This window comes from Cornus florida, unplaced genomic scaffold (genome assembly GCF_030987335.1).
Source record: "Cornus florida cultivar Cherokee Brave unplaced genomic scaffold, ASM3098733v1 CherokeeBrave_3.0.0_Hap2_Chr03, whole genome shotgun sequence".
Classification (NCBI taxonomy): Eukaryota; Viridiplantae; Streptophyta; class Magnoliopsida; order Cornales; family Cornaceae; genus Cornus; species Cornus florida.
The window spans coordinates 61,016,915-61,044,008 of record NW_026775573.1 but is presented as its reverse complement, the minus strand read 5'-3'; the positions used below and the strand labels follow the sequence as shown (position 1 = coordinate 61,044,008).

Sequence of the window (27,094 nt, the reverse complement as noted above, 5' to 3'; positions counted from 1 at the left end):
CTGAGCATATACCTTCTCCTTCACCACCACCAGCACAACCAGGCCAGGACCGCGACAGACCTATCAAGAGATACTCACGCCTTCAGGTGACGCATGAGTCAGTATTTGATATTTTTTCTTCTCCCGGTATCTCCTGACTCGGTCAGCTTACGATGATATTGACCAGAGGGGCATTTCAGCTATTTTAGCCCCAGTCACCTATCCAGTTTACCCGCGGCTTATTTGGTTGTTCTACCAGAACCTCTGGCCGGCCCCGAGTAACCTGTCAGAGCTGCACACTACTATTGATGGCCACCCCACCTAGATCACAGTTGATATTCTTGCCAGATCTTCTCGATGCCCGCATGTCTGCCCTCCTGATGTTCATTATCCTATCTTGGAGTGGAGACCTTCTTACGTAGACGTAGCTGTGGCACTGACTGGACACTATGCAGATGGCGAGACTTTCGCCACCCGGATTTATCTGCCCGATGACTTTTAGTTCTACAATTCGGTACTATTCTGAAACGTATTTATGGCAGGCCATAAGATCCAGAGACGGTCAGACTTTTTGGTTACTTTATATGTATTCTATACAGGCCACTGGGTATCTATGCCAGCACTCTACTGGAATGTCATAATGAGGTTGTATTTGACTTACATTAGTAAGGCTAAGCCCAGGCGGGCCACTTTCCTCCCATTTGGCCATCTTATTACTCAGATCCTCCGAGATCAGCGTTATCCTTTTCACCCAGATGAGCATCCAGAGACAGGAGCTTGCCACTATGGCAAAAAGGAGTGGAATAAGAGTTATAATGCTCTTATCAAGAGTCTAGTGGAGGACACGGTTCTAGCAGATGAGGAGCTTGAGGAGGAGGAGATGGCAGCAGCAGCCGTAGCAGTAGCGGACGATCCAGCAGACACACCGGCGGCTGCAGTACATATGGACATAGACTTAGAGCGAGAGCTTCCAGCAGAGGAGTTACCACATCACTCTCCGGCATGGTCGCTAGTTCATTCTCCAGAGCAGGCTCAGGATGTACCATAGTTTCATGATCCAGTCATACCTGAGGCTCCAATTCAGACACCTGCCCTAGGAGAGCGTATCTAGTCCTTGGAGGATGCAGTTGTCTCTCTTCGATCAGATGTGGCATCTCTTAGTACGGACATGACTACTCTCCGCTCTGATGTCTTAGCTGCGCTGTAGGGCATATCCAGAGATATCAGGGGATCACGCCCCACTCGCCTTACCTCATCTGCCTGATCTTTATTCCTCTATTTCATTATTCCATTATATCTGTGATATATTACTGCTCTTTTGATACTGTTGTAATATTTTTGCGGCCAGTCTGTCGTCCCTATTACTGTGATGTACCATATACTGTTTTTATTTTCCTATTTTATGCATGATCTTTTGGATGTCATATTCTTCTATTGATATATCTATCTGTGACTGAATTCATTATCAGGTGCATCCCAGTGACTTCAGTGAGAGAGTGCTGCCCGAATTTTTCAGGACCACTATTTTCCTCTCTCACTAGTTCATTTATTATCCCATTTACACTTGTATGTCCACTGTACACCATTATTGTCCCCTTTGTTATCTGATCAGCTTTTCTCCCAGTGCCATCTTTTCAGGACCACAGTTAATCTCAAGTTTGGAAGGGTTATACCACCTACTTTGGATATTTCTGTCCCGGCCATTCCTTACCATAGCCGCACTGGTAAACTCTTTCCTTTGTTCTCTTTACACATTGAGGACACTGTGCCATTTAAGTTTGGGGGTAATGGGTATTGTTTACAGTATTTGCTTTCAATTCAAAATTTTGAGCATGACTTGTGTATTTGAGGGATTTTCTATAATCGGTCCATAACTAGCTATGATTTTGATCTTTTGATGACTATATTGCTTAGAATTTAAAAATTACTTGACTTGAGAGTCCAATATTCCTTGCATGCCTTGCGGATGCCATTTAGGAGTAAATTTTTCGAAAGATTGATATCTTGCTTACACTTGTGGTCCACATCATCCTGATTTTGTGATTGTTTTGAGATTCATTCTAGAATTCTACACTAGCACAGGCGCACACTAACATTCATTTGTGGGGTACATGCTTTGTTGATTATTGAATTGATTATATCCCAATTGAGCTAGTAGTGCATTGAAAGCTTTCATCTTGATAAAAGTGGATGACAAACCTATTTTCATGAGTAGCCGGGATTCTAATCTCATCAAGCACTGAATTTCTCGTGCCGAAAGGTGGAGGGCCCAAACTCTAGGTTAATAATTGAACTTAAAAAAAAAAGTTACAAAAGTAATAAAAAGTAAGGACTTTTCCCAAAAGGGGAGAAGTAGGAAATGATTAGATGGAGGTTGCCTTGATTTGTAGCCTAGTTGATTTGAGCTTGTAAGTCCTTAGGGGTATTTGAACACCTAATGCCCTAAAACTGTCTGGTTTGGGAGTCATTGACCTAACGCTTGACCTCATGGATCACTAGCAAGCTTAATAGATCAACACATTGCACTATGCTTCTATCTTTGATCCTTAGGGATAGGAAAAAAAAAAAAAAAAAAAAAAAAAAAAAAAAAAAAAAAAAAAAAATTCGAGTGAAAGGAATAAGCGCACCTAGATCAATAAAGGTTTAATAAAAGGTCAACTATTTGTCTTGATGATCGGTACTAGATTTGTATGCTAGTTTGAGGGTAAGGATGTGATCATTTCTTTAGTTGGCTTAGATAGTAACATATTTGATGCTGGTCCACTCAAGATTCTAGAGTTGTTTTGATTTGCATGATCATTTTCTTGATGTGTGGAGGACCATACTTGCTTACTTGATGTTGAAATTTTAAGAGATTGCTTGGAAATGGTTGAAAAATTATAAACTTGAGGTAGTTTTCTCCCAATGCTTGTTTGCAATATTGGTGCCTCTTTAGTGAAAATGAGCTTAATGTTTGTGGGTATCATTTCTAGAAACCCTCACGAGACTTCACTTGTCCACTAGGGGTAACCTAGGGGTTTAAAAGGCTTGTTGCATATGCTAAATGCAATCGTATTCCCTACAAAAGTGGCATTATCCATTTATTGCTTTGTATTTCATAATTGTATAGTTGTTTATTTCATTCCTTTACTTCGTAGTTCATTGCTAGGGACTAGCAATATTTAAGTTTGGGGGTGTGATGAGCACTGAAAAATGCGCATTAAAACCCCTTAAGCTTGAGTATTCTAGGACATTTATCTATCTTATTTTCCCGTTTTATTCAAATTTCGTGTTATTGCCCTTTTCAGGTGCTTATCCCAAAAATAAGTCAATTCAGCCAAATAAGAGCATTAAAGAAGTTAACTCAAGCTGAATGGAAGAAAGTAGCAAAGTGGGAGCAAAATGAAGTAAACTGTGGAAATTCAGTATGTTCGATCAATCTCAGCATTTCTTCGATCGATCGAAAGTTCATCGATATAAACAATTCAAGATAGATCCAAGACTTTGTCCTTATCCAAAAGAATCCAACAAGTTCGATCGATCCAACATTTTCTAGATCGATTGAAATGATTCGATCTTATCCACACCTACCACCCACCTACCACTTTTGTCTTCTTCCCAAAAATATTCCAAAATATCTCAGAGATTTGTCTTTATTCAAAAAAGTGCCGCCAAGGATAATCGATCTCTGCAGCATTCGATGGATCTCAGCCAAGTTCGATCGATCTCAACACAGTTCGATCAACTTCCTTAAGTATGAAAAAAGACAAATTCCAGCTTATTAAAAGTTGGCTCATGGTGTAATCATTGGAGGGACCTTGGTGTACAAGCAAGACCATTGGGTGTGACACTTGACCTACCTATATAAGGATTTTGAGCCATTTTTACATCATAATTTGTAACATTCAACATAACTTGTATATCTCATATCTTAGAGAGGAGGCTAGAGATTAGAGAGCTTTACATATTTTGGAAGTTCTTTCATTCTTCTAGGGTTTCCTTCAAGAAGGAGGTCATTCCTACCATAGAGATAGCCCTTGAGGGTTGGATGACTACTTCAATGAGTGACTAGACATCTACTTGGGGCTAGAGTAGCCCCTAAGTTTGCTTCATAGACTTAGTTCTTTATATATTTTTGGGGATTTATTTGTAACAATGTTTTGATCTTGGATTTATATATATATCTTGTGGTTTCAACTTGATGTGTATGGATTAATGCTTTCAATTGATTATCTACTTCTAACCATATGTCTATGTATGCTAGAATGGATAATTCATGTGTTTTTCTCTAGATTTAGTGAAGTTTATGCATGTCTATGTGTATGGATGAAGTTAATCTAGAGATGGTCAAAACATAGAGCTTAATTGAACACTCTTGCAATTTATTTGATGGTTCACACTTGTTTCTTGATGGATTGTACCACACCTTTAGCTTACTTAGTTTAATTTCATGTTTTTAGTGTAGATGTAGTGTAGTTGCTTTAAATTCATAGATAGGTGGACAATCTACTCTTGTTCCTTGGTGTTCCATACTTATGAATGCATTAGGTGCATGTTTCTAAATAGTTGTGTGTGCATAAATTGTGGTTTCATTGAATGGATTTTGGTCTCATTTGATAAGTTATGCTTTCCATTTGATTTGGTTTGACAATCTATACTTATTTGTCATCCATGCTTAGTTTTAATTAATATCACACACACACACAGGTTACAAGTCAATTTCCCCATTAATGTACAATTGCTAATGTCTAGTGAAGTCAAGCTTAGCGGTGAGCTCCAGTACCCCCAAGTCCTCCCCTCTATATCTTTCTCTACTTTATTAATTATTAAATTTTGTTTACATTAATTTCATTTGCATAATAGCTTAATCAATAAATCCAACTAATCTTTGATCGCTCGACCTACTAACCCTATATATTGCTTCCATTGCAAAGGCACCCACAATCCCTTGGGACGATCCCTACTCACCCTAGCTATATTTTTAGTTAGAGGTAGTAGTGGATTTTATAAATTTAAAACTTGGCCACATTGCACACTCACACTCTTAGTTCATCTCTTTGCAAACTTTTAGGTGCAACCAACGGCTTCAATACACACCAATTTCTCAAATATAAGAGATTATGGTGATAACTTTTAACCTATTATTGTAGAATCTTTGTCTCTGCACATTGCTTTTATTTTATTTTTTTATTTTTATTATTATTATTATTATTATTATTATTATTATTATTATTATTATTATATATATATATATATATATATGTACTCATGCCACATAAATTTGTCTCCAATGTAGTGATGCAAATTGTTGATACTTGATAGAACGGACTCCAAAATGACATTTTCTTTTGACCTATTTGTGTTTTTGATGACTTAGGCTACTAACCCGATTTAATTTTGGCTAATTTTGAACTTGTTTTGCATTCTCTTAATTCAACAATTTCATCTTTGTAGGACATAGCTAGAGTGGTTGTCCAGGGCTACAGTTGCCGCTACTTTTTTGTTGCTACTATTATCTTGCATACCTCGTGAAGAATTTGGAAGAGAAAGACTAAAAGAGACCAAGAAAAAGAAAGAACTTATATATATGAGGAACCTTTGTTTTGTTTTAGTTAAGTAAAATATACAAAGGGGATGAGGTGGATCATGTATTCTTTCTTGTCCTTTTTTTGCTTCTATTTTGACATAACTTTTTGACTTGTTGAACCACTTTTTTTTTTTCTTCTTCTTCTTCTTCTTCTTCTTTTTTTTTTTTTTTTTGGTCAGAATAAAAACAAATAACATTAAAGAGCAGAAACATTACAATCATTATTCAAAGAAGCAAGAAGCCATGGGGGATGAAACTTAAGCAGATGTAAACATACTTAAATAGTGAGCAACCTTATTACAGGACCTTGGACACCAACTCAAAACCCACTTAGGATGAAACTTAAGTAGATGTTTAATGTCATCACAAACCATGGTAGCAAGACAATCAATTGGAGTCAAAGTAACAACCCCTTTGCAGTCACCTTCAATAATAACATCTTCAGTATAACCCCATTATAACAGGAACTTTATACCTTCCCGAAACATCACTGCTTCAGTCATCTATGCATTCCCCACATGCTGAATCACAGTGGTAGCAACCTTTACAACACTTCCATGAGAGTCTCGCAACACAAAACCCCTACCACAAAAGGATTTCCCTAACATAAAGGATGCATCAAAATTTAACTTCAACATTCCACTATCTAGAGCAATCTACTTTTGAACCGGATTAGAAGGGTCATCCAGATATGAAATTGGCAACTTGCTTCCAAGAAGTTTGAGTTTCATCACCAAAATCAAAACAACTGAATAGGAATTTTAAAACACTGAGCAGCATAGCTTGGCAAAGAAGCCAAAACAGAAGACAATAACACTTCCCTTCCTGCTTTTGATAACATCTCTCTTTTCAAAACTTGAGCTTTAGTCCCAATCTTCTCGGATAAAAACTTCAATGATGCTAATTTAGAGCGCTCAAAAATAGTAGGTAACCCCAGGTACTTGTTAACCCACCCTGCTTCTTAAATCCCCAGAATATGTTGTAAATTTTCTTTTAACTCTTCATAAGAAGTAAAGCTAAAGAAAATACCAGATATAGATAAAATGGATAAAATAGATTTTAAAGTTATAGCTTCAAAGACATTTGCCCGGCAAAAAAGGAGCGCATCATCAGCCAAAAAACAAATGAGTTAGAGGATCAACCCCTCTACCAATTGAAACTCCATGGTGTTGCCGTTGTGCTACAGCCTGTTGTAAGAGTAAAGAGAATCCCTTGGTACATAGAAGGAAAAGATAAGGGGAAAGAGGATTGCCTTGTTATCAATATGTTCTTTGGGTCCACATTTGTATATGGTATTTCTGTAAAACCATGCGTTTGGTTGGTTATGATTATAAAAGCTGCGATAAATCTGGATCATCCCATTTCCCCATTATGACCTTTTTCCAGTGAAAGGCCCTAATAGGCTTAAGGTTGGCAAGTTTTAAGTTGGTTTGGGCTTTGATTCTGCATAATTTTTTACTTGCTATTTTTGATTCATTAGGGTTAGCAAAGGAAAATGACTGCTTAATTAGGGGCTATATTATATAGGGTAAAGTGCAATAAACCCCCCTCAACTATAACCCAAGTGCAATTAATCCCCCTCTACTACAAATAACCCCCTCAACTATGGTCTTGGTGCAATCTTAGGACAGAGAATGTTTTTCAGGTCGATCATTTCTAGCTACTGGAAATTAGAAAAGTCTAATTTACCCTTCATAAAATGGTGCCGCGTCATATTGAAGAAAATAAAATGCCAAATATTTATTTAAAAGACCATAATGCCCTTACTGATGGTTGGACCAATCCCTAGCAAACATGCCCTAACTCGTTCTCTATCTTCATACATCAATATGATAAAGACGCCGATTTCCTTTCCACCACCACGCTGAATCAAAGATCAACTCTAATATTACTTACACTTAAACACCCAAAATCACAATTGGGACAAAAATTGGCACACAACGAGTAGTTGAAGGGGTTACCACCGAGATTGCCATCGCCTACCTAACAACAGCGGTTTCATCCAACCGATGAGTTTTAGAACAATGATTAAACCGTAAAAGCTTTTATACCCAATTGTCAGCTTCACATTGGCAGAGTAGAAAGAAAGAAATCTGAACCCCAAATCATTTACGATCATTGTGTGCAAGCTTTGCCCTCGCCATTCTATTTTAGCGGTTCATCGCGTTCTTCTGTTAGTGGATTGTTGTGCTAGTCAGTATAAAATAGTCGCCAAGTGACTGGTTGGGGCGTCGCCTTTTGATTTTTTGGTTGTTGGTTGTTGGTTGGGGCTTTGTCATTTGTTTATGAGTCTCAATTCACCAACGTCGTGTTGTCCCTAGGCTGCTCGATCTCACCGTTGTACATTGCCGGTGGCTGGGGTTGACTCAGCCGTGAATGACTCGTGGTGGCGAGCTTGGAGGGTTTGAACGGCGGCCGAACTCACGGCGAGTAAGGAGGCTTCGGACGGTGGAGAGGATGAAAATGGCCTTGGCGGTTTCGGCTTTGGATGATGTTGGCTATGATGGACGGCGGGTGGTGCAGTGGCGGTGACAGACCGGCGAGGGCTCAGCCGTGAGAAAGAAATGCGGTGGTGGAGAAGAACGGCCGGCAAGAATGAATCCAAGCTTCTTGTTTTGTAAATGGGTTTTTATTTTTTAATTTTTGATTTTATTTTATTTTTGGAATGAGGGGATGCAATATACAATGATTTGGAAAGACGGAGGAAGAAGACAATGAGTGAATTAGTTAGGGCTTGTTAAGGTCCAATGGTGTTTCATGGGTATTATAGTCTTTTAAATTGGATAAGGGTCGCATGGTCATTTATGTGGCCTCTCACGTGCAAGGAAATTGATTGGTCGGTTGCCGGATTGGGTAAAGTGCAATAAATTGAATAGTTTAAGGTGGTTTTTTTGCTCATTTTGAAATTCCGGGGGGGGGGGGGGGGGGGGGGGGGGGTTTTGCTCATTGGGGTATAGTTTAGGGGGGCTTAATGCACTTCACCATATTATATATATATATATTTAAAAACGTATAGTTTCTACCATGGGCTAAAACCGTGGTATAATCCAACACATATTACCACGATTAAACACTGGTAGTAAACTGACTTTCTACCATGGTCAGGCACCATGGTAGTAAACTGATTTTCTACCACGGTCAGGCACTATGGTAGAAAACCTCCCATTTACTACCACGGCTGTTACTAGAATGGGCCAAAACTATGGTGGAAAGCATTTTTCACCGTGGTTAAAAACCATCACATCCAAATATTGACACTTCAATGAATACTCAAAGTCATATAATTCTTAAGAGTATTTATAATTTTAATATAACTTTTTTAATTATAAGTTCGACCATGTATGGGATACTTTCAAATGTCTTTTGAATAATGAAATATAACTTTTCTAATAATAATATCATATTGGCCTGACATTTGGGTCACTCCAGTTTGCTACATTTCTCCCATGGTAGTTTCGTTGCAGAGTTTTAGGTTATGTTTTCTCCACAGATCTGGAGCCTGTTCTTCATTTTATTACTTTGCTTTATGATTTGTATGCCTTTTTAGATTTGGCTTTGTGCCTCTGTATTGCCGTTGGCTTGACCTTTGTGCCTTTGAAATGACAAAATAATAATAATAATATCATACGTATAATTGTTAAAAAAATGGTTTAAAATTTCTTCAAAACAGATGTATTGCTATATGTAATATTTATTCTTTAACTCCTATATTATTTGTCACAATTGTTTCTAACTTCATATCAATATATATATATATATATATATATATATATATATATATATATATCTAGAAAGGTGATATTTACAATTCACTTTTCTATGTTTGCACTTCAATTTAAAAGAAAATGACTCTTTTAACCCTAACTTCATAATTATTTATTTTTAATTTACATAACTACCCTCTAAGTTATAATTGATATTAACCCTTCAGTCTCCCGTCTTTATTATTTTTGGTCTCTTTGACAGTCCCTAAAAAAAAAATACGTTATCTCAATTGAATAAAGTTTCTCTTTTGACAAGATTAAATATATATATATATATATATCTCTATATTAAAAAAATTATCTCTTTTGACAAAAAAAATAAAAAATAAAAAATTGTATAACACAAAAAAAAAAAAAAAAAAAAAAAAACCCCAAAAAAAGTCATATTTGCTGAAAAAAATTACCTTTTGGGACCAAAAAGAAAAAAAGAAAAAAGGTTATCTCTGTTGAATAAATTATCTCTTTTGATAAAACCACTCTCCCTCTGAAAAAAAAAAAAAAAAAAAAAAAAACCCAAAATAAATTATGTATGTTGAATAAATTATCTCTTTTGATGTGATAAAAATAAAAAAATAAAGTTAAAAGAAGTAAACTTATCACATCAAAAAATAAAGTTAAAAGAAGTAAACTTTTTAGTATAAAGGGTAGTTATGGTATTTTAAAAAAAGAGATGGTGTATTAATGAGTTTAGAGATTTTTTTTTTTTTTTTTTTTCATTTTATTTAGAAGGAAAAAAAAGGTATAGTGCGAGTGTAGAAAAGTGGAGTGTCAATATCTCCTCCCTTTATATAAATGAATTATATATTATCTAAAATTTATGAATAAATACATATATATTAATTTAGTATTATTTACCTTTAATAATATATATTGTGCCCTTATTTTTCAACAATCCTGTCGTATTCATCTACATGCTTAATGGCAGACTATTTCATGATCAGATGAAAATGCACACAATTGAAATAATGACTCCGTTTGTTTAGACGAAAAATATTATTTTTAAAAAATATTATTCTTTTATTTTTACTTAGTGTTCGGTAAAAGTTTAGATCGAAATTAAGATCGAATTCATCAAACTGGACATGTAAAATAATTTACTTAAAATTGATAAATAAATTATTTTTTTTTAAATTTTAATATTTTTTTCTTAAAAAATATTTTACTATAAGTAAACACTAAAAATAAACAAAAAATATTTTTATTTTACGTCTATATCAAAGATATTTTACGTCTATGTCAAAGATACTTTAAATTTGTCTTCTCTGCTCTTAAATGACAGACAGAGAGAGATTTATCAAGATACGTACTTTTCTAGTTATTAAAGAGCTCTGACTCTATACTGGCACACTGACAGAGATATTATGAAGATGTGGGCATAGAGATCTTGACCACGTCTCTCTTTGTTTTTCTTAATACTTTTTTCCTAGAATCTAGATCCACCATTTGAGCATGATGACCACAACTATATTAACCATGGCTTCAACTTGGTTAATGCTTGCATTGGTTCCACTGGCTGCTTATATTCTGCAAGCAATTTGGTTTACAATTAGAAAGAAGAAGAATGGGAGGTGACTACCTCCAGGCCCCAGACATATAGCTTCCTCTTGGCAGTTATGTAATAACTATGCCTACTCCACTTCTTGGTAGAATTTTGATTTTGTTCAACCCCAATCAACTCAAAGTCCAGAAGCACCATGCTAGTGCCCAAGCTATTTACTGCAGCGGTACCACTATTGATGACCACAACTACTTTTTCTTTCTCTATATTTTATTATTTTTAATATTAATATTTGATAAAGGTCTATTTCGAAATTAAAATCAAAATTATCGGATTGAACATGTAAAATAATTTATTCAAAATTAATAAATAATTTTTTTTTTTTAAATTAAATTTTTTTTTTTCTTAAATATTTTACGATAATCAAATACTAAAAAAAAATTAAATTTTAAATATATATATATATATATATATATTTTACGTCTATATCAAAGATATTTTATGTCTATATCAAAGAGATTTTATGTCTGTACCAAAGATATTTTAAATTTGTCTTCTCTACTTTTAAATGACAGAGAGAGGGAGAGAGAGATTTTATCAAGATATGTATGGAACTTTCAAGTAGTTAAAGAGCTCTGACTCTATAGACTGGCAGAGAGACAGATATATTATGAAGACGTGGGCAAAGAGATCTTGACCATTTGAGCATGAGAATGGCCGACACAAGCCTGTGTAATTCTATCATATTAACCATGGCTTCAACTTGGTTAATGCTTGCATTGGTTCCTCTAGCTGCTTATATTCTGCAAGCAATATGGTTTACAATTAGAAAGAAGAAGAATGGGAGGAGACTACCTCCAGGCCCTCGAGGCCTCCCAATTTTGGGACACCTGCATATGTTAGGGAAGTTCCCTCACCGAGATCTCCATCGGCTAGCCAAAAAATATGGTCCCATCATGTACACGCGCTTCGGCTTCGTCTCCAACATCGTTGTCTCATCCCCAGAAGCAGCCAAGCAATTTCTCAAGACCCATGACCATGTTTTTGCTGGTAGGCCAATTATTCAGGCTCTTAAGTATGTGACTTATGGGCAAAGGGACTTGATTTTTGCTGAACACGGCCCTTATTGGCGCAGTATGCGCAAATTGTGCACCTTAGAGTTGTTTAGCAGCGCTAAGATAAATTCGTTCATGTCTATGAGGAGGGAAGAGGTCGGAATTCTGATAAAATCAATCAAAGAGGCGGCGGCGGCTCAGGATGGTGGTGGTGTTGATCTTAGTGCCAAGGTTTCATCCATGAATGCGGAAATGATTTGCCGGATGATGTTTGGGAAGAAGTACACGGATGAGGACTTCGATGAGAGGGGGTTCAAAGCTATGATGGAAGAGGGCATGGAGTTGGCAGTCACTCCCAACATTGCCGATTACTTCCCCTATGTTGGAGCACTCGATCTTCAGGGACTCGATAAGCGCTTTAAGGCTCTTAGCGAGGTGTTTGATCAATTTTTTGAGAAGATCATTGATGATCATCTTCGAGCTAGGGACCAAGGCCAAACCAAGGACTTTGTTGATATCATTTTGGCACACATGGGATCTGAAGAAGCTGAGTATCCTATGGATCGTTCCCGCGTCAAAGCCCTTATGGTGGTAATTAATTTGATTGAACTTTTCTACTAATTTTAGTACTTTCTGTCCCAAAAAGATGTCAAGTGATTCTAAAATTATTTGCAGGACTTGCTTGTAGCCGGAATGGATACTTCAGCAACAACAATCGAATGGGCACTCTCCGAACTTCTAAAGCATCCGCGAGTAACGAAAAAGGTACAAAAAGAGTTGGAGGAAGTTGTGGGCATGGACAGGTTAGTGGAGGAATCAGACCTGGAGAGCTTGAAGTACTTTGACATGGTGATGAAGGAAGCCTTCAGGCTCCATCCAGTTGCGCCATTACTGCTTCCGCATGAGTCCACAGAAGATTGCACGGTCGATGGTTTTCACATACCCAAGAAGTCTCGGATCACCATAAACGCATGGGCAATCGGGCGAGATCCAAATACATGGACTGATCCTGAGAAGTTCTTTCCAGAGAGGTTTGCTGGAAGTAGTATAGATGTCAAGGGACTAGGCTACCAACTTCTCCCATTTGGCTCTGGCCGGAGAAGTTGCCCCGGGATGCAATTGGGTCTCACAATAGTCCGGCTAGTGGTGGCACAGTTGGTGCATTGCTTTGATTGGAAACTTCCAAATAACATGTTGCCAACTCAACTGCAGCTGCAAAATAATTATATCTGTCGTGTAGACATGTTTATGTAGTCAATTCTGTTCACCAACTCTTGTATGCACTATATTAAAAAAATTTATTGTATACTAATAGCTTGATTTGCTTGTGTTCAATTGACTTGGGAAAGAGTAATGAGAAGTTTAACAATAATATATAAATGCAGATTCTTGTGACTTTCTGATCTGGTACTTTTTGGTTGAGATAGCATCACCGTGACCGCCTGATTTTTCATAATATAGGTACTTTAACGAGTAACCTAAAAATTGACCCGATATCAAATCCAAAAAGCAAAAACAAGAAAAGAGAAGAGGTTATTTAAGCATTACCTCTAAGATAACAAAGTGACCTCCTAAGAAATTACGAGACTAAAGTAGAAGACGAATACGAAAGGGTAATAAAGGTTAAGCGGTACATTCTGGCACAAATGACACTCAAAGAACAAGTACTAGGACCAAACTAGGTCATACATGTTCTAAAACAATTTATACTAGGTCAATAACATAAAATGGAAGTGATACAAGGATCCTAACATGCTGGCACAAATGACACTCAAAGAACAAGTACTAGGACCAAACTAGGTCATACATGTTCTAAAACAATTTATACTAGGTCAATAACATAAAATGGAAGTGATACAAGGATCCTAACATGCATAGGCAAGTGTAATACCCCTAATTCTAACATGCATAGACAAGTGTAATACCCTTAATTTTAAAAAGGATATTCCTGGTATTTAATGGTATTTAATTTATTATTTAAGTGCATTTTATTTGATTATGTGTCATTATTTTTTTATTAGGTGCTTAATTGTTTTCTTTTGTGGTGATTTAATTTATTTAAATGATATTTATTTTTAATTATTTGATTGGAATTACTTGTTAGTGTTTTAATTATTTAATTGGCATTAATGGTTTAAGTGTAATTGGTTTAGTTATTTGATTGGAATTACTTGTTAGTGTTTTAATTATTTAATTGGCATTAATGGTTTAAGTGTAATTGGTTTAATTATTCTATGTGTATCTTATTTTATGTGTGTCTTATTTGGTTTAATTGGGTTTACTAATTATTATTTTGTTCAATTAGATTATTTGTTAAGTATTTAATGGTGAATAGGGTAATTAGGTAAATACATCTAACTAGGGTTTTAATTACAGTGTAAATTAGGGTTTTATATTATAACCGTCGTAGGTTTCTACGTTAATTGGATGGGCCGGTTAGGATTGTGAGTTGGACTTAAATGAACATAGAGTTTAGGAAAACTCTATAAGTATAAGGTAGACGTCTGTGTAGGGTTTTTTTAAACAAAGCATATGTTTTGTGGAAGTGGAGAAGGAAAAATGCAGTTTTTCACATTCTGCCAAGGTTTGATCAAAGCTCTGATTCTGCTTCGTCCGTGGTCCGATCGAGCTGAATTTTGGAGGAGAGGTTCACGACTCAGTGACGCACAATCTGAATGGTGGAAATCGGAGTTTGACCTCGGGAACAGTGATTCGTACGCATGAACAGTAACTGGGTCGCACAGGTTTTTTTCCATTCTGCCCAGATTTCATCAAACATCCGATCCCGCTTCGTCCGTGGTCCGATCGAGCTGAATTTTGGAAGAGAGGTTCACGACTCAGTAACGCACAATCTGAACGGTGAAGATCAGAGTTTGACCTCGGGAACAGTGATTCGTACTCGTGAACAGTAACTGGGTCGCATAGGTTTTTTTCCATTCTGCCTAGATTTCATCAAACATCCGATCCCGCTTCGTCCGTGGTCCGATTGAGCTGAAATTTAGAGGATAGGTTCATGACTCAGTGTTGCACAATCTGAATGGTGGAGATTAGATTTTGAGTTCGGGAATAGTGTTTCGTACCCGTGAACAGTAACCGGGTTTTGGAACTCGCCTGGATTTTTTAAGAAGACGACGTCGAAACTTTGAACAAAAGTTTCTGAGGCAAGATTCTATCCTTACTCTTTCCCTTAGGCTTCATACTCTTTGCACTCTTAAATGATTCCAGGATTAATGAAGATTAAACCAAACTAAAATGATATCTGTTTTGCTATGAAACTGGTAGTTACAGTAGTGTTGTATGCTTGTTCAACCTAGACTAAGCATGTTTGTGGATGCATTGTGGTTCTGTGGTTCACGTTTTTCCTTACCACTGCTAGTATAAATTATTGGAAGGATGGGTCTAGATGATAGCTATCTTAACTTCTGTAATAGCAACTGTTGGAACTTAAATATTAGGAGGATTTGAGTTTAACACTAGATCGGTTTTGTGGAACACTATAATTTGAGCATGTCTACATACATACTGTGAATATTATTTTGATTCTTACATTATCACAGTTAGTATTAACTGTGGAGGTTAGGATTTTGTGATACATACCCTACATATCTGTATGTCATTTGTAAGGTGTTAAATGGAAGTTTTAATTAATTCTGTCTTTATATCAGACTAAAGGGAACAACTTAAATTGGGCATGTATATGTTGTTGTTGTGACCCTGTTTATCAATGCTTATTTTATCACTGCTAACATTAAATGTTGGATGTTGGAATTTAGTTGATATATACTTGATTTATTGGTATTATTGACTACTGGAGGATTGGAAAGTAGGCACCGGTATGGGACGGTGGCATACTAAGGATGGGTTTGGTTTTTAAAACAATACCATTACCCACCTACTTGGAATAAGGATGGGATTAACTAAAAGTTAAGTTCCGTGGATTTGTATTGTCATGGCAACTACTTGTTGAGCGGCAATACCAGGGGTTTTGGATGGATTTTATATATGTACTGTTATGGTGCCTCGGTATGAGCTTGAGTCTCAGGACCGATGGCTAGGGAGCGTATATGCATCGGGATGTGTAGCTGGCTACGATGGTTGGAGGTGTACCCTGTTTAGGTATAGGTACATATGCCCACTTCGTGTGCGTTTTAGCATGTTACCTCTATTCAGGTTGAGACCGGCCTGTAGTCCAGTGAGAGTCCTTTAGTGTGACTATATATATATTTACGGACTATTAGCTATTGTTGAATTGTTTAGGATGTACATGCGTATCGGGCCTCTGTTTGGATTGTAGTAGTATAGAACTTGCGCGTGGGCCTGACCCACTTCTATTTTTCAGGTACATGACAGTTCCAGGCTTAGACGTGTTTGTGCTGAGCAGAGGTCTTTATTCACTCTTCCGACGATATAGGGCTCTCTCTATAGTTTTATTTCTGGACGTTTATTACATTTGTTCTATCTTCCGTTTGGATGTTTAATAGGGGTCCACTAGAGATGGATTCCCAAGTTGTAAACTGATGGAGTTTTGGAGTTTGGGTTTGATGGATTTTAATAATTATAATATTTTGCGGATTCTATTTTTAGTTCCTTCCAGCTTTAATTTCATTTCTTAATTTATTTTGTATTCCGTGTCATTATAAAATATTAATTGTTTGATATTCCCTCGGGTTTGGGCCTGGGCCTGATCAACCCGTGTCTCGGATCCGAGGGGTATCTCAGCAAGTGACCAAGTAAGGCTGGCCAACCTGCAAACAAATCGGTCGACAGAAATGGGACACCGACTACCGGTCGACCGAAAGTTTATATCCATCTGCCAAATGTGGTCCCAACAGTAAAATGGTTACCGTCTCAACTCTTATAATGGCTCAAAAAGATACCGGTCGACCGAATACCTGTATCAGTCGACTAAAATGACTTGAAAACTGCAGAATACTTTGCTGTAAACCAGAAAATGTAATAGTTCATGCATACCTCAAATCCTCCAACATGAAATGGTTTAACATAAATTTTAAACGTGCAGAGGCGTGTGAATACATACATTTGTGTTTAATACATAAGAGAATGAAATAAACAAGTGGCTCTAAAGCCTCATTACATATAATGATTCAAGGCATACATCATAAATCCAGGTTAGAAAATTACACAAAATGCATGTTTTGTAAAAGGAAATGAACATGATAAATTGCTCTTCCTTTTTCCTTTGTTGTAGATAAGTTGTGCATTCTTTTGGCCCTATTTGGTGGCTGCTTCTGCCACATGTTTTTTGCTTCGGGCTAGTTAATGTAGCAAAATTTTGGCCCAAAGCATGTTTGGTGAAAACTGCTACGCTTCCAAACAGTGCTAAAACACTTTTGAAAATGATGCTTCTTGTTGCTTCCAGAACTGTAGCGGTAAAATGCTTCCTGCACTGTAGCCCATTAATGGAATCATTGGGCCTAAAATGCTTGAAGCAATTATTCCATATCTAGCTACAAATGTTGAAAGTAAACGAGAGCAAACCCTAAGGCGATTCAGAGGCGATTCCACTGTGCACCGAGCTTCAATCATCCCGTCGCTACAAGCGACGTTCTTACAGGCTCCGATCGGTAAATATAACTCCATTTTGTTCTTATTCCTCTTCTTTTTCGTCTTGATGGTAATTTTTTCCTATTTCGTGTTGGTTTTTTTGCTTGGATCTGAAACGACCCTAGTGGTGAGGGTTTCAGTTTTGTTACTTGGATGAGTTTTTTGTCATGTTGTGTAACATTTTGGGTTAACTCTGTGCTTGGATCTAAAAACCGTACTTCGAAAATTTAAGTTTTGTCACTTCGATTCAGATTTTATTATCTTCTGTCTTATTTTTGGTTGAATTTGTGCTCGAATCTGAAAACCGTACTTCGAAAATTCAAGTTTTGTTACTTTGATTCATATTTTTTTATCTTGTGTATAATTTTGGGTTCAATTTGTGCTTGGATATGGAAACCGTACTTCAGAAATTTAAGTTTTGTACTTCGATTTAGATTTTATTATCTTTTGTCTTGTTTTGGGTTGAATTTGTGCTTGGATCTGAAAATCGTATTTCAGTATTTCAAGTTTTCTTACTTCGTTTCATATTTTATTATGTTGTGTATAATTTTGGGTTTATTTCTATCTTGGATTTGGAAACCCTTCTTCTGAAAAATCTAGTCTGGTACTTTGATTCAATTTTGTTTTATGTTGTGTATAACTTTGGGTCTATTTGTGTCTTCGATTTGGATACCCTACTTCTGAAATGAAATTTCAACTGTTTTTAACATTTTTGTCACTTTAATTAAATTTTTTGTGTTTGTGTTGTGTTGTTCGTTTATAGAGTATGAGTGTTGCAATGGCATGACATTGTCACTGGCCTTTTATTCGTCCTAAAAGTAAAAATTTCAACACTACTTCTGAATTTACAGATTTGTATTGGATAAATTTTTGTTTTATGCTGTGTATAAATGTGGGTTTTTTCTGTCTTCCATTTTTCTAAATTTACAAATTGGTTACTTCGATTCATTTTTTATATGTGTGTCTAATGATCTTGTTTGTGTTGAAATTACAGATTGGTTAGTTCGATTTTGTAAATTTTTTTGATGTAAAAATCTTTTGTCATTGGTTACTGAAACTTCGTTTTTGTGTACAACAAAATGCAAACTGAATTGAAACCCAATTGATCTATTTGTTAAAATTGTTTATCATGCTACCTATATTCAAATTGACTTCCAACTTGTAACTGTTTTTGATTTAAAAATCTTTTCTGATTAGTTCTCACTAAGAGTTATAATATATTTTGTTATACTTTTTATTTGTACTGAACTTGAGTTTTTGTGTATAACTATATGAAAACAGAATTGAAACTAATTGATCAAATTGTAAAACCGTGTAACATGCTACGTATATGCAAAGTGACTTTCAACTTGTAACTTTTTTTTCATTTAAAAATATATTTTCATTGGTTACTGAATCTCAGTTTTTTTGTAGAACTATATGCAAACTGAATTGAATCACAATTGATCTAGTTGTTTAAATTGTGTATCATGCCTACCTATATTTAAAATCTTTTATGATTGGTTCTCAGTAAAATAATATTTCTTCTTATACTTTTTATTTGTATTGAATCTCATCTTTTGTGTATAACTATTTGAAAATTGAATAGATCAAATTGTAAAATTGTGTATCATGCCACCTGTATGCAAAATGACTTCTAACTTGTAATTTTTTTTCATTTAAAAAACTTTTATGATTGGTTTTCAGTAATATTTCTGATTATACTTTTATAACCATTCTGTTTGTTAGATGTATCTTAATCCCAATAATCTATATGAATATGCCAATGAAATGAGCTTGGGTGATGAGGTGCAAGTAGATTTGATGGACACGATGGATGATGGGAAAAATATTTGGGATGACTATTTGGAAGAAAAATTCATTTTGCTGATGGGGGAAGAGGTTAGGCAAGGAAATCGTACAAATGCAACTTTTAACAATGTTGGGTGGAGAAAGATAATGGAAGGAATGATGGTTGAAACAGGAAAAACATACACCATTAAACAACTTAGAAATAAATTCAACCAATTGAGGGCAATACACAAGGATTTCAAAAAGTTGTTGTCTGAGATGGGTGTGGGCTATAATGCTGAGAGTGGAATGATTGTAATGGAAGATGAGAGATGGGTAAGGTTGTCAAAGGTTTGTGATCTGTTGTAGTATTATTTTTACTGTTTTTGGGATACACATGTTTTTATAATAAGCTTATTATAACATGTAGGTTCTTAAATGTGGGAAAAAAATTCGCAAGAAGGGTTGTAATTAAGCACTTTGACAAGTTGTCCACCATCTTTGGAGACACACATGCAACAGGATCTCAAGTCCGTCCTTTTACTAGATCTCACCCAACGTCGCATGTACCCACAAATATGTCTCACATTAATTCTCTTGATGATACTATCAATGAGGAAGGAAATGATGTACAAGGTAAAGAGAGGACTCCATCACTTGAACCCTGACCTAGGAAAGCTAGGAAGGTAGTTTTGCATCCACAATGTCTTCAGTCATTGCAACCATGACTAAGAATTCAAAGAGGAAATTTGAGGCAATAGAAAAAGCCATAGCTATTACCTCTTCGAATCATGTAGCATCCCATGAGGCAGGTGATTGTAACTCTCCCACCCTAAGGTACAAGGATAGGGAAGAAGTGCAAGGTTGCATTAGGGTTATGACTAACTTGGAAGGACTTGATACTTCCCATTACAATAAGGCCCTAGGGATGTTCCATGACTCACCATTGTGGAGGGGATATCTTTCTTAGCATTCCTGATGATAGGAAAGTGGGATGGGTGATGGGTCTTGACGTTCATGGTTGATGTACTTCTTCAGTCGTGTGTTTGTTTTAAAACTTGGATGACTATATAACTGCTATTTCTTTTATTTTCCCGGATGACTGTAATAACTACGTTTAACTTTTTTGTTGGATGACTATACTAACTGCTATGTTTTACGTATTTGTTGTCCTAAAACTGCTATGTTGACCAGTTGTTTATTTTTGTTTTAATTATCATCAGTTTTTAACCTATCCTTATATGTTACTTACTGCTCTGTTTTTTAATTATTGGCTTTGTAATTTATAATGTTCTTATTATAACTTGTATGTCGTCATGATGTGATATCTTTGTTTTCCATTAAATTATGTTTCTATATATGGGTGTAAGGATATTAATTAAGTTGATTGAGTCTAATTAAGAAGACAAGGAAAATTTATTGTTGATGGACATTGTGTTTAACTATTATACAAAGTATTATGCAAATTTTATTTTATTATTATTTTTTTTGGGGTAATTATACTACTTATATTGAGTTGAACATGGTGATGGTCATTTGGTTGCTGCTGTTTGCAACAAGTCTGAAAAAAGGTATACTTCTTCTATTTATTTACCTTTAAATTGTTATGCACTTCGGGATGACTGTTTGCCAATGCAAATGTTCTTTATTTATTTATTTTTTGTGTGGGTAATGATACTACTTATACTAAGTTGGTATGTTTTTTTTTCTATTTATTTGCCTTTAAGTTGTTATTGTTGGGATTTATATGCCCTGACATAACAAATTCCTATCTGGATTATAGTGACATATGTTCTTGATATATCTGAAATATTTATGATTTATATAATTGGTGAATTCAATGTATTATGTTTCGATTCACTATGAAATTAATAGTGTCCATGTAATTACAAGAAATATTTATATATATGTATGTGATGGCAATCAATGCATGATATATAAATAGTAATTATAAATTGTTCATAGTCGGTAATTATGGATGGACTCATAATTAATTAAGACTTGAACTGGATCCGCGTTAGGTTGACATATATTGCGAGAGCCGTCGTATGCAATTACTCCCTATCACCGTCATGGCATTTGACTCTTAAGCATGAGAAAAGTATAAACTCTTTTATTAATTAATAATTACTTTGATTTGTTCGGCGGATTCTTCGGGATCATTAGACCGACACTCTGGGTAGTTATGTAATTAATAGTTAGAGGGTTATATTTTCAATATTTGCATCATTGTTACTTGTATTTATTTTGTATTGATTATGATTGATCACAAAGTAAATTCGAAGGCCTTCGTGTGTTTTTAGACAAAATGATTTATTATATATTTATTTATTTAAATTATTATTTTTGTCAAACAAATGTTTTATTGTGATCGAGCCAGAAATAATCAGAGGTACCAAAATAGATATATTAATTAAGTAGTCGGATTGATGGCTTTATTTATCCGATAACTAATTATGCATAGAGGGGTCAAAGTGCAATATTGACTTAGAGGTTATTTATTATTTAATTGGAGTTCAATTAATTTCTTTTAGTGGAGTAGAAATTAATTTATGAATTAATTTAATTGGGTCCATGGACCGGGCCAATTATTAATTCATTGTAGCCAATAAAATAATAGGCCCAATGGATTCTCACTCATAGCCCAACTTGATATTGGAATCATATTAGATTTGAGACATATGAATTAGAGATGGAGAATGATTTGTTGTTTCCTTTTCTTTATTTTTATGTTGCCTATAAATATACATGGTCTATGTATATTTTAGGGGGTGATTTTTATGAGAAGGAAAAAGGAATATTTTTTTTCTCTCTAGAAAATTAGGGTTTATGTTCTCATCTAATGGAGGCTCCCACAAGCCTAGTTTTCCAAGGTCATTCATGGAGGCATATGAGTGATTCCTAAAGGCAAAACAATTACCAAGAAGATAGAGATCCAAGGAGAATGCATCTTGCTAAGGGATCTACAATAAGTGAGAACATTCACTTTAGAGGAGAGATCTAAGGTTTACTCAAACCTTGATGTAAGTATTCAATCTTTTAATTGAATGATACATCATGTTTTATTTTTGCATAAAACTTGCCTCTATGTAATGAATCAAGATCTATGAATTTAAATCCTTCAAAAAGTTTTTAAAACTAGCACGTTTCCTAACAGTGGTATCAGAGTATGGTTTGATTCATTACTAGAGATCATGATTTTATGAAAATCATCATTCATGGATCCAAAATTATATTCATTTATATTTTTATTGATGTATGTTGATGTATGATTTAATATGTTGATATATATTGATACATGATGATGTATGAATAATTGTGAATGAATGCTGATGTATGGTTGGGTCATGGATGAAGCTTATAGGTTAAATTAATGTAATTTTATCTTTGGATGAATGTAATTAAGGCTTTGATTTAGCCGTTTGAAAGTTCAATGATGTAATTTAATTTTTTTTCCATTGTATTTCAAATTGTAAATATTTTTAAAGCCATGTAATCTTCATTAAAGAATGCTATGAAGTTTCAAGAAGGTCCAAGAGGGTTAAATTAGGCTTCAGGAATTTTCTGGGATTTTTTAGAAATTTTCCGGAATTTTTCTGGAATTTTTTTAAGGCCTAATTTAATTTCTGGAATTTTTCGGCGATTTTCCGGCGACCGGAGAGTTGTCGGCGGCAAGGTTTTGGCCGGAGATCAAGAGGGATTGATGGGAAATAATCCCATGTGACGCGGCTAATGATAGACCCTTGCGCATTACTTAGAGCATATAAATGTTAAAAGCTGAATCCATTGGCCATTTAAATTGCTTCTGTCTGTTATTTATTTATTTAACTGATGCATGGAATAATTAATTGTTTATTATTATTATTTATGCATTGGGTCCATGATATTTAATTAAATGACTTGATTTATATTAATTAAATTATGAAAATTAATTGGATTTGATTACTAATTAATTTGAGAGCACTTATTGGGAAACGAAAAAATTATTTTTGTAAATTATTTTTAAAGTGTGCTTCAAATTAAATATTAGTGAATCGTTTAAAGTCCAAATATTTTCTAAATTTAATTGGATTAAAATCAAGACGTTTTGCATGTATTATATCATGTAAATAGATAAATTCAAAACCCTAATTATGAATGATTAAAAATTGAGTGGGAGCGGGGATTTTTATACATTACCCCATGGCCTTTGTTATTAACACCATTGTAATTAGATCTTCAAAAATAAGGCCCCACGCATGATTTGAAGAGTCTTAATATTACAAGAATGGTTATCTTATGAAAATAATAATATTAAATGTTCATTGTAATTAAATCTTTAAAAATAAGGCCCTACGCATGATTTAAAGAGTTTAGATTATAATGACAAGATATTTAATATTTTATTTTTCATTAGAGCTTTAATAACGTTATACACTCAATCTAAAATCAATAGTGTTAGCTCCCCAACGGAGTGGTCTACACTAAGTGATTTTAGAAAGGCTAAACATAATCGGGAATCATTTCATATAGATAGACAAGACATTGTCTTAAGAAATATGGAGATGATGGGATTTGCCCGCCAATAACAATAATGAACTTCGCCAACCGAATAAGTTATTGGTGTATTGGTTATCCGATTTTTCATGCAGTGGTTAAGGGACCCACATATTATTTTAATGGAAGTTCTCACCTAATAGCAAATGAATCTCTACAATAGTAATAATGAACTCCTCCAACAGGATAAGTTATTGACATATTGATTAATTGATTTATTATGCTACAGAGTTGAGGGACCCACATTAATTAAAAGGGATTGTTCACCAATAATGATAATGATCTCTTGTTCGATTAAGATTTATTATATTATATGGTAAACAAACTCATTTTAATTTTAAATATGCATGACAGTATTAATAATTCACCTTGCATATTGTATGAATGCAATTATATTCAGACTAATTATGTCTAATCCATTTTATCTGCTTGCTAATTTCAATGTATGTGGACTTCATTTATAATTACTAGAAAATGAATTTAGATATTTTATTCACAACGTGGTGGTACAAATGTATTTACTACTCCTAAAACCTAATCCTTTTACTTTAAGATACCCAAGAGAACATTAATGCTTTGAATAAGTGAAATAAGGCAAATGAGATGAATTGGTGCAATATTCTTAGAGTTTACTTCGAATACGCTCCAAAGCTAACATTTACATTATTTTATTTTCTTCAAGCATCATGTTAAATGGCAATAAGATGTTTTGGTGAGATTAGATAGAGACTATGCTAAAGTACTATATCAGACTTGAATAGCATCAAGATAGCCTAAGGAATTCCAGTATGAAATCGAATTTTGGAAAATGATTGTTTATTATTTAAAATTAGCTGGAGATCAATAGGGCTGACTTGGGTGGTAAGTTTCAAGTTGACATGATTATTGTCTTATTACCAAACTCGTTCGACTCTATTAGAGTGAAGTAAATAAGGAATCAGTTTGAGTTCACACTCGCTAATATTCTTATAGAATTGGTAACAGATGAAAGGATAATCAAGAGTTTGGGCGTTCCTCTCAATCTAACCTAGTCTATACCATCTTCTTCTAGGCCCAAGTGGACGGGCAAAGCAAAGAAGAAGGATGATAATAGGACTAGGCTAGCACAAAACATAGGTATCTAAAAGGTTAAAGGGAATAAGGCAGTGTATGTTGAGGGCGAATGAAACTGTTTCTTTTGCCGTTAACTAAAACACTATAGGACGAACTGTCTAAGCAATGACGTGGCATAAGAAAATATATATTTAATCATTGAGCCATGTTATGTGGTTGCATCTATTAATTCCTGATGGATAGATTCTGGAGTCACTAAACATGTTTGCAATTCATCGTAAGGATTTCAGGAATCCAGAAGCCTTGATGATATGGATATATATTTATCTTTTGACCTGATGCCAAGGTTGTAGTTAGGTCAGTGGGAGTATTACATCTGAAATTTGAGAGTATGAGGATATTAGTATTAGAGAACTATCTTTATGCACAGAAGTTAGACGCAATCTAATTTTTGTTTCACTTGTGGTTTATAAAAATTGTGTTGTTATTTTGTAAAACTGGTTTTATAAAATTGAATAGATATGCGATTGCTTCTGGTGCATTGAAAGATGGTTAATATACTATAATCACAAACGCTTAAGATTTGCAAGATGTAGAAACTAATGTTGCATCTTCTAGATTGAATGTTAAGAGAAAATTTGTTATTCCTAACTCATTGTATTTTTAATATCTATTTTTGGGTTGTTATCAATCAAAATGAGATTCAAAGATTGGTCAAAGAAGGTTTATTACCTAGTGAGGCAGAGGAGCCTAAACCAAACTTGTGAATCCTGTTTTGAATGATAGAATACTCTAAGGGCTTAATCAGCCAAATGAAATAGACATAAAGAACAATTGGAGTCGGTACACACAGACACGTGTGGTCTTGTGAACATCCAAGCAAGATTACTCACGTTTTGGATAAATTTACCTGTTGCGACACAAGTCTTATACTTTTGGTATATTCCGAGAGGGTCAAGACTGATGTGGAGCACAGATTAGGTAAACTTATCAAGACACGTCGATCTGATCAAGGATATGAGTATTTCTTGGGATAGTGCAAAGACTATATGGTCAATGAAGGGGTTGTGTACTAGTTTTCCGCAATTGACGCTAAATGCATTTAGGTGTCAAATAGGAATAACAGAATTCCACTTAACATGGTTAGATCTATGATCAGTTATGCTATATTATCTCTTTCATTTAAGAGTTTAGCGTTAATTACATCGATGCGCATTATGAACTGCATTCCATCTTAGTCTGTCTCAAGGATACCGTTGAGCTGTGTTTTTTACTAAATCTTAGTTTGAATCACATGTACATATTGGGTAGTCTTGCACATGTGCGCTTGATATGGACAAGTAAGTTGGAAACAGATCATACGCATAATAGATTTGATAGCTACTCTAAAAGTCACTAGGATGGATTATTTTATGATCTCAATGATAAAAGTTGATTGTTTACACTCACTGTTTATCTATAGGAGGATCATATTATGAATTACATACCTAGTAGCATAATGTTAGAGAATATGGTATGAGTACCAGATGTACCATATGTGAACACACTTATTATAGAGATTGAGAATAATATATGAATTCTCTATTGATGCGTCAGCATCATCTAGTACACAGATTCCTCCATCGGTACATTAATGTAATGGGAGGATTATCATCCAACCGATAGAATCATGTTTTTAGGTGAGACCATTATGGACATCCCTGTTAAACATGAGTTGGACCCAGTAAGCTACACGGAAGCATGAACCGATATGGATATAGATCGTTTTGGCGAGTTACTATGAAATCAGAGTTGGAATCTATGTATTCTAATAAATTCTGGGATCTTGTAGAACTTTCTAGTAGGGTGATACCTATGGAAGGCAAGTTAATCTACAAAAAGATACCAGAAGATTTCTTAGTGAATAAATCATGAGTGTACAAGGGAATGTCATTATTTTTCTTAATTCTATATATTGATGACATCCTACTCATTTATAATGACGTGGAAGTTTTGTCATCAATAAAAAAGGTAGTTGTTCAATTACTTTTAAATGAAGGATTTTCAAGATGTAAGCTATATTCCTAGGATCAAGCTTTTGCAAGATCAGGTTAAAATGAAAATAGGCTTATCTTAATAATCCTACATTGATAAAGTTTTGACCAGGTTTGGTATGCATAACTCAAAGAATGAGTTCTTGCTTTATAGATATGGATGGCTCTCTCTAGTAAGTAGTTTTTCAAGACTATCAAAGGAGATTGAGCAAATGAGACTGGAACAATATGTTTCGGCATATGAGAGTCTCATATATGCCATGGTCTATACCAAA

The 27,094-nt window shown here is 34.9% G+C and overlaps 2 protein-coding genes across 2 annotated transcripts; both read left to right on the top strand.

Moving 5' to 3' along the window:
• Nucleotides 1-11,436: 11,436 nt before the first annotated feature.
• LOC132300641 (cytochrome P450 71AU50-like) lies at nt 11,437-13,242 on the top strand. Its single transcript, XM_059797819.1, has 2 exons — nt 11,437-12,453; nt 12,538-13,242. Exons 1-2 carry the CDS (start codon nt 11,515-11,517, stop codon nt 13,114-13,116), a joined length of 1,518 nt encoding a protein of 505 aa, XP_059653802.1. The 5' UTR covers nt 11,437-11,514; the 3' UTR covers nt 13,117-13,242.
• Nucleotides 13,243-19,155: 5,913 nt separating this feature from the next.
• LOC132301660 (uncharacterized) lies at nt 19,156-19,865 on the top strand. Its single transcript, XM_059798899.1, has 2 exons — nt 19,156-19,538; nt 19,628-19,865. Exons 1-2 carry the CDS (start codon nt 19,156-19,158, stop codon nt 19,863-19,865), a joined length of 621 nt encoding a protein of 206 aa, XP_059654882.1.
• The last annotated feature ends 7,229 nt before the right edge of the window (nt 19,866-27,094 follow it).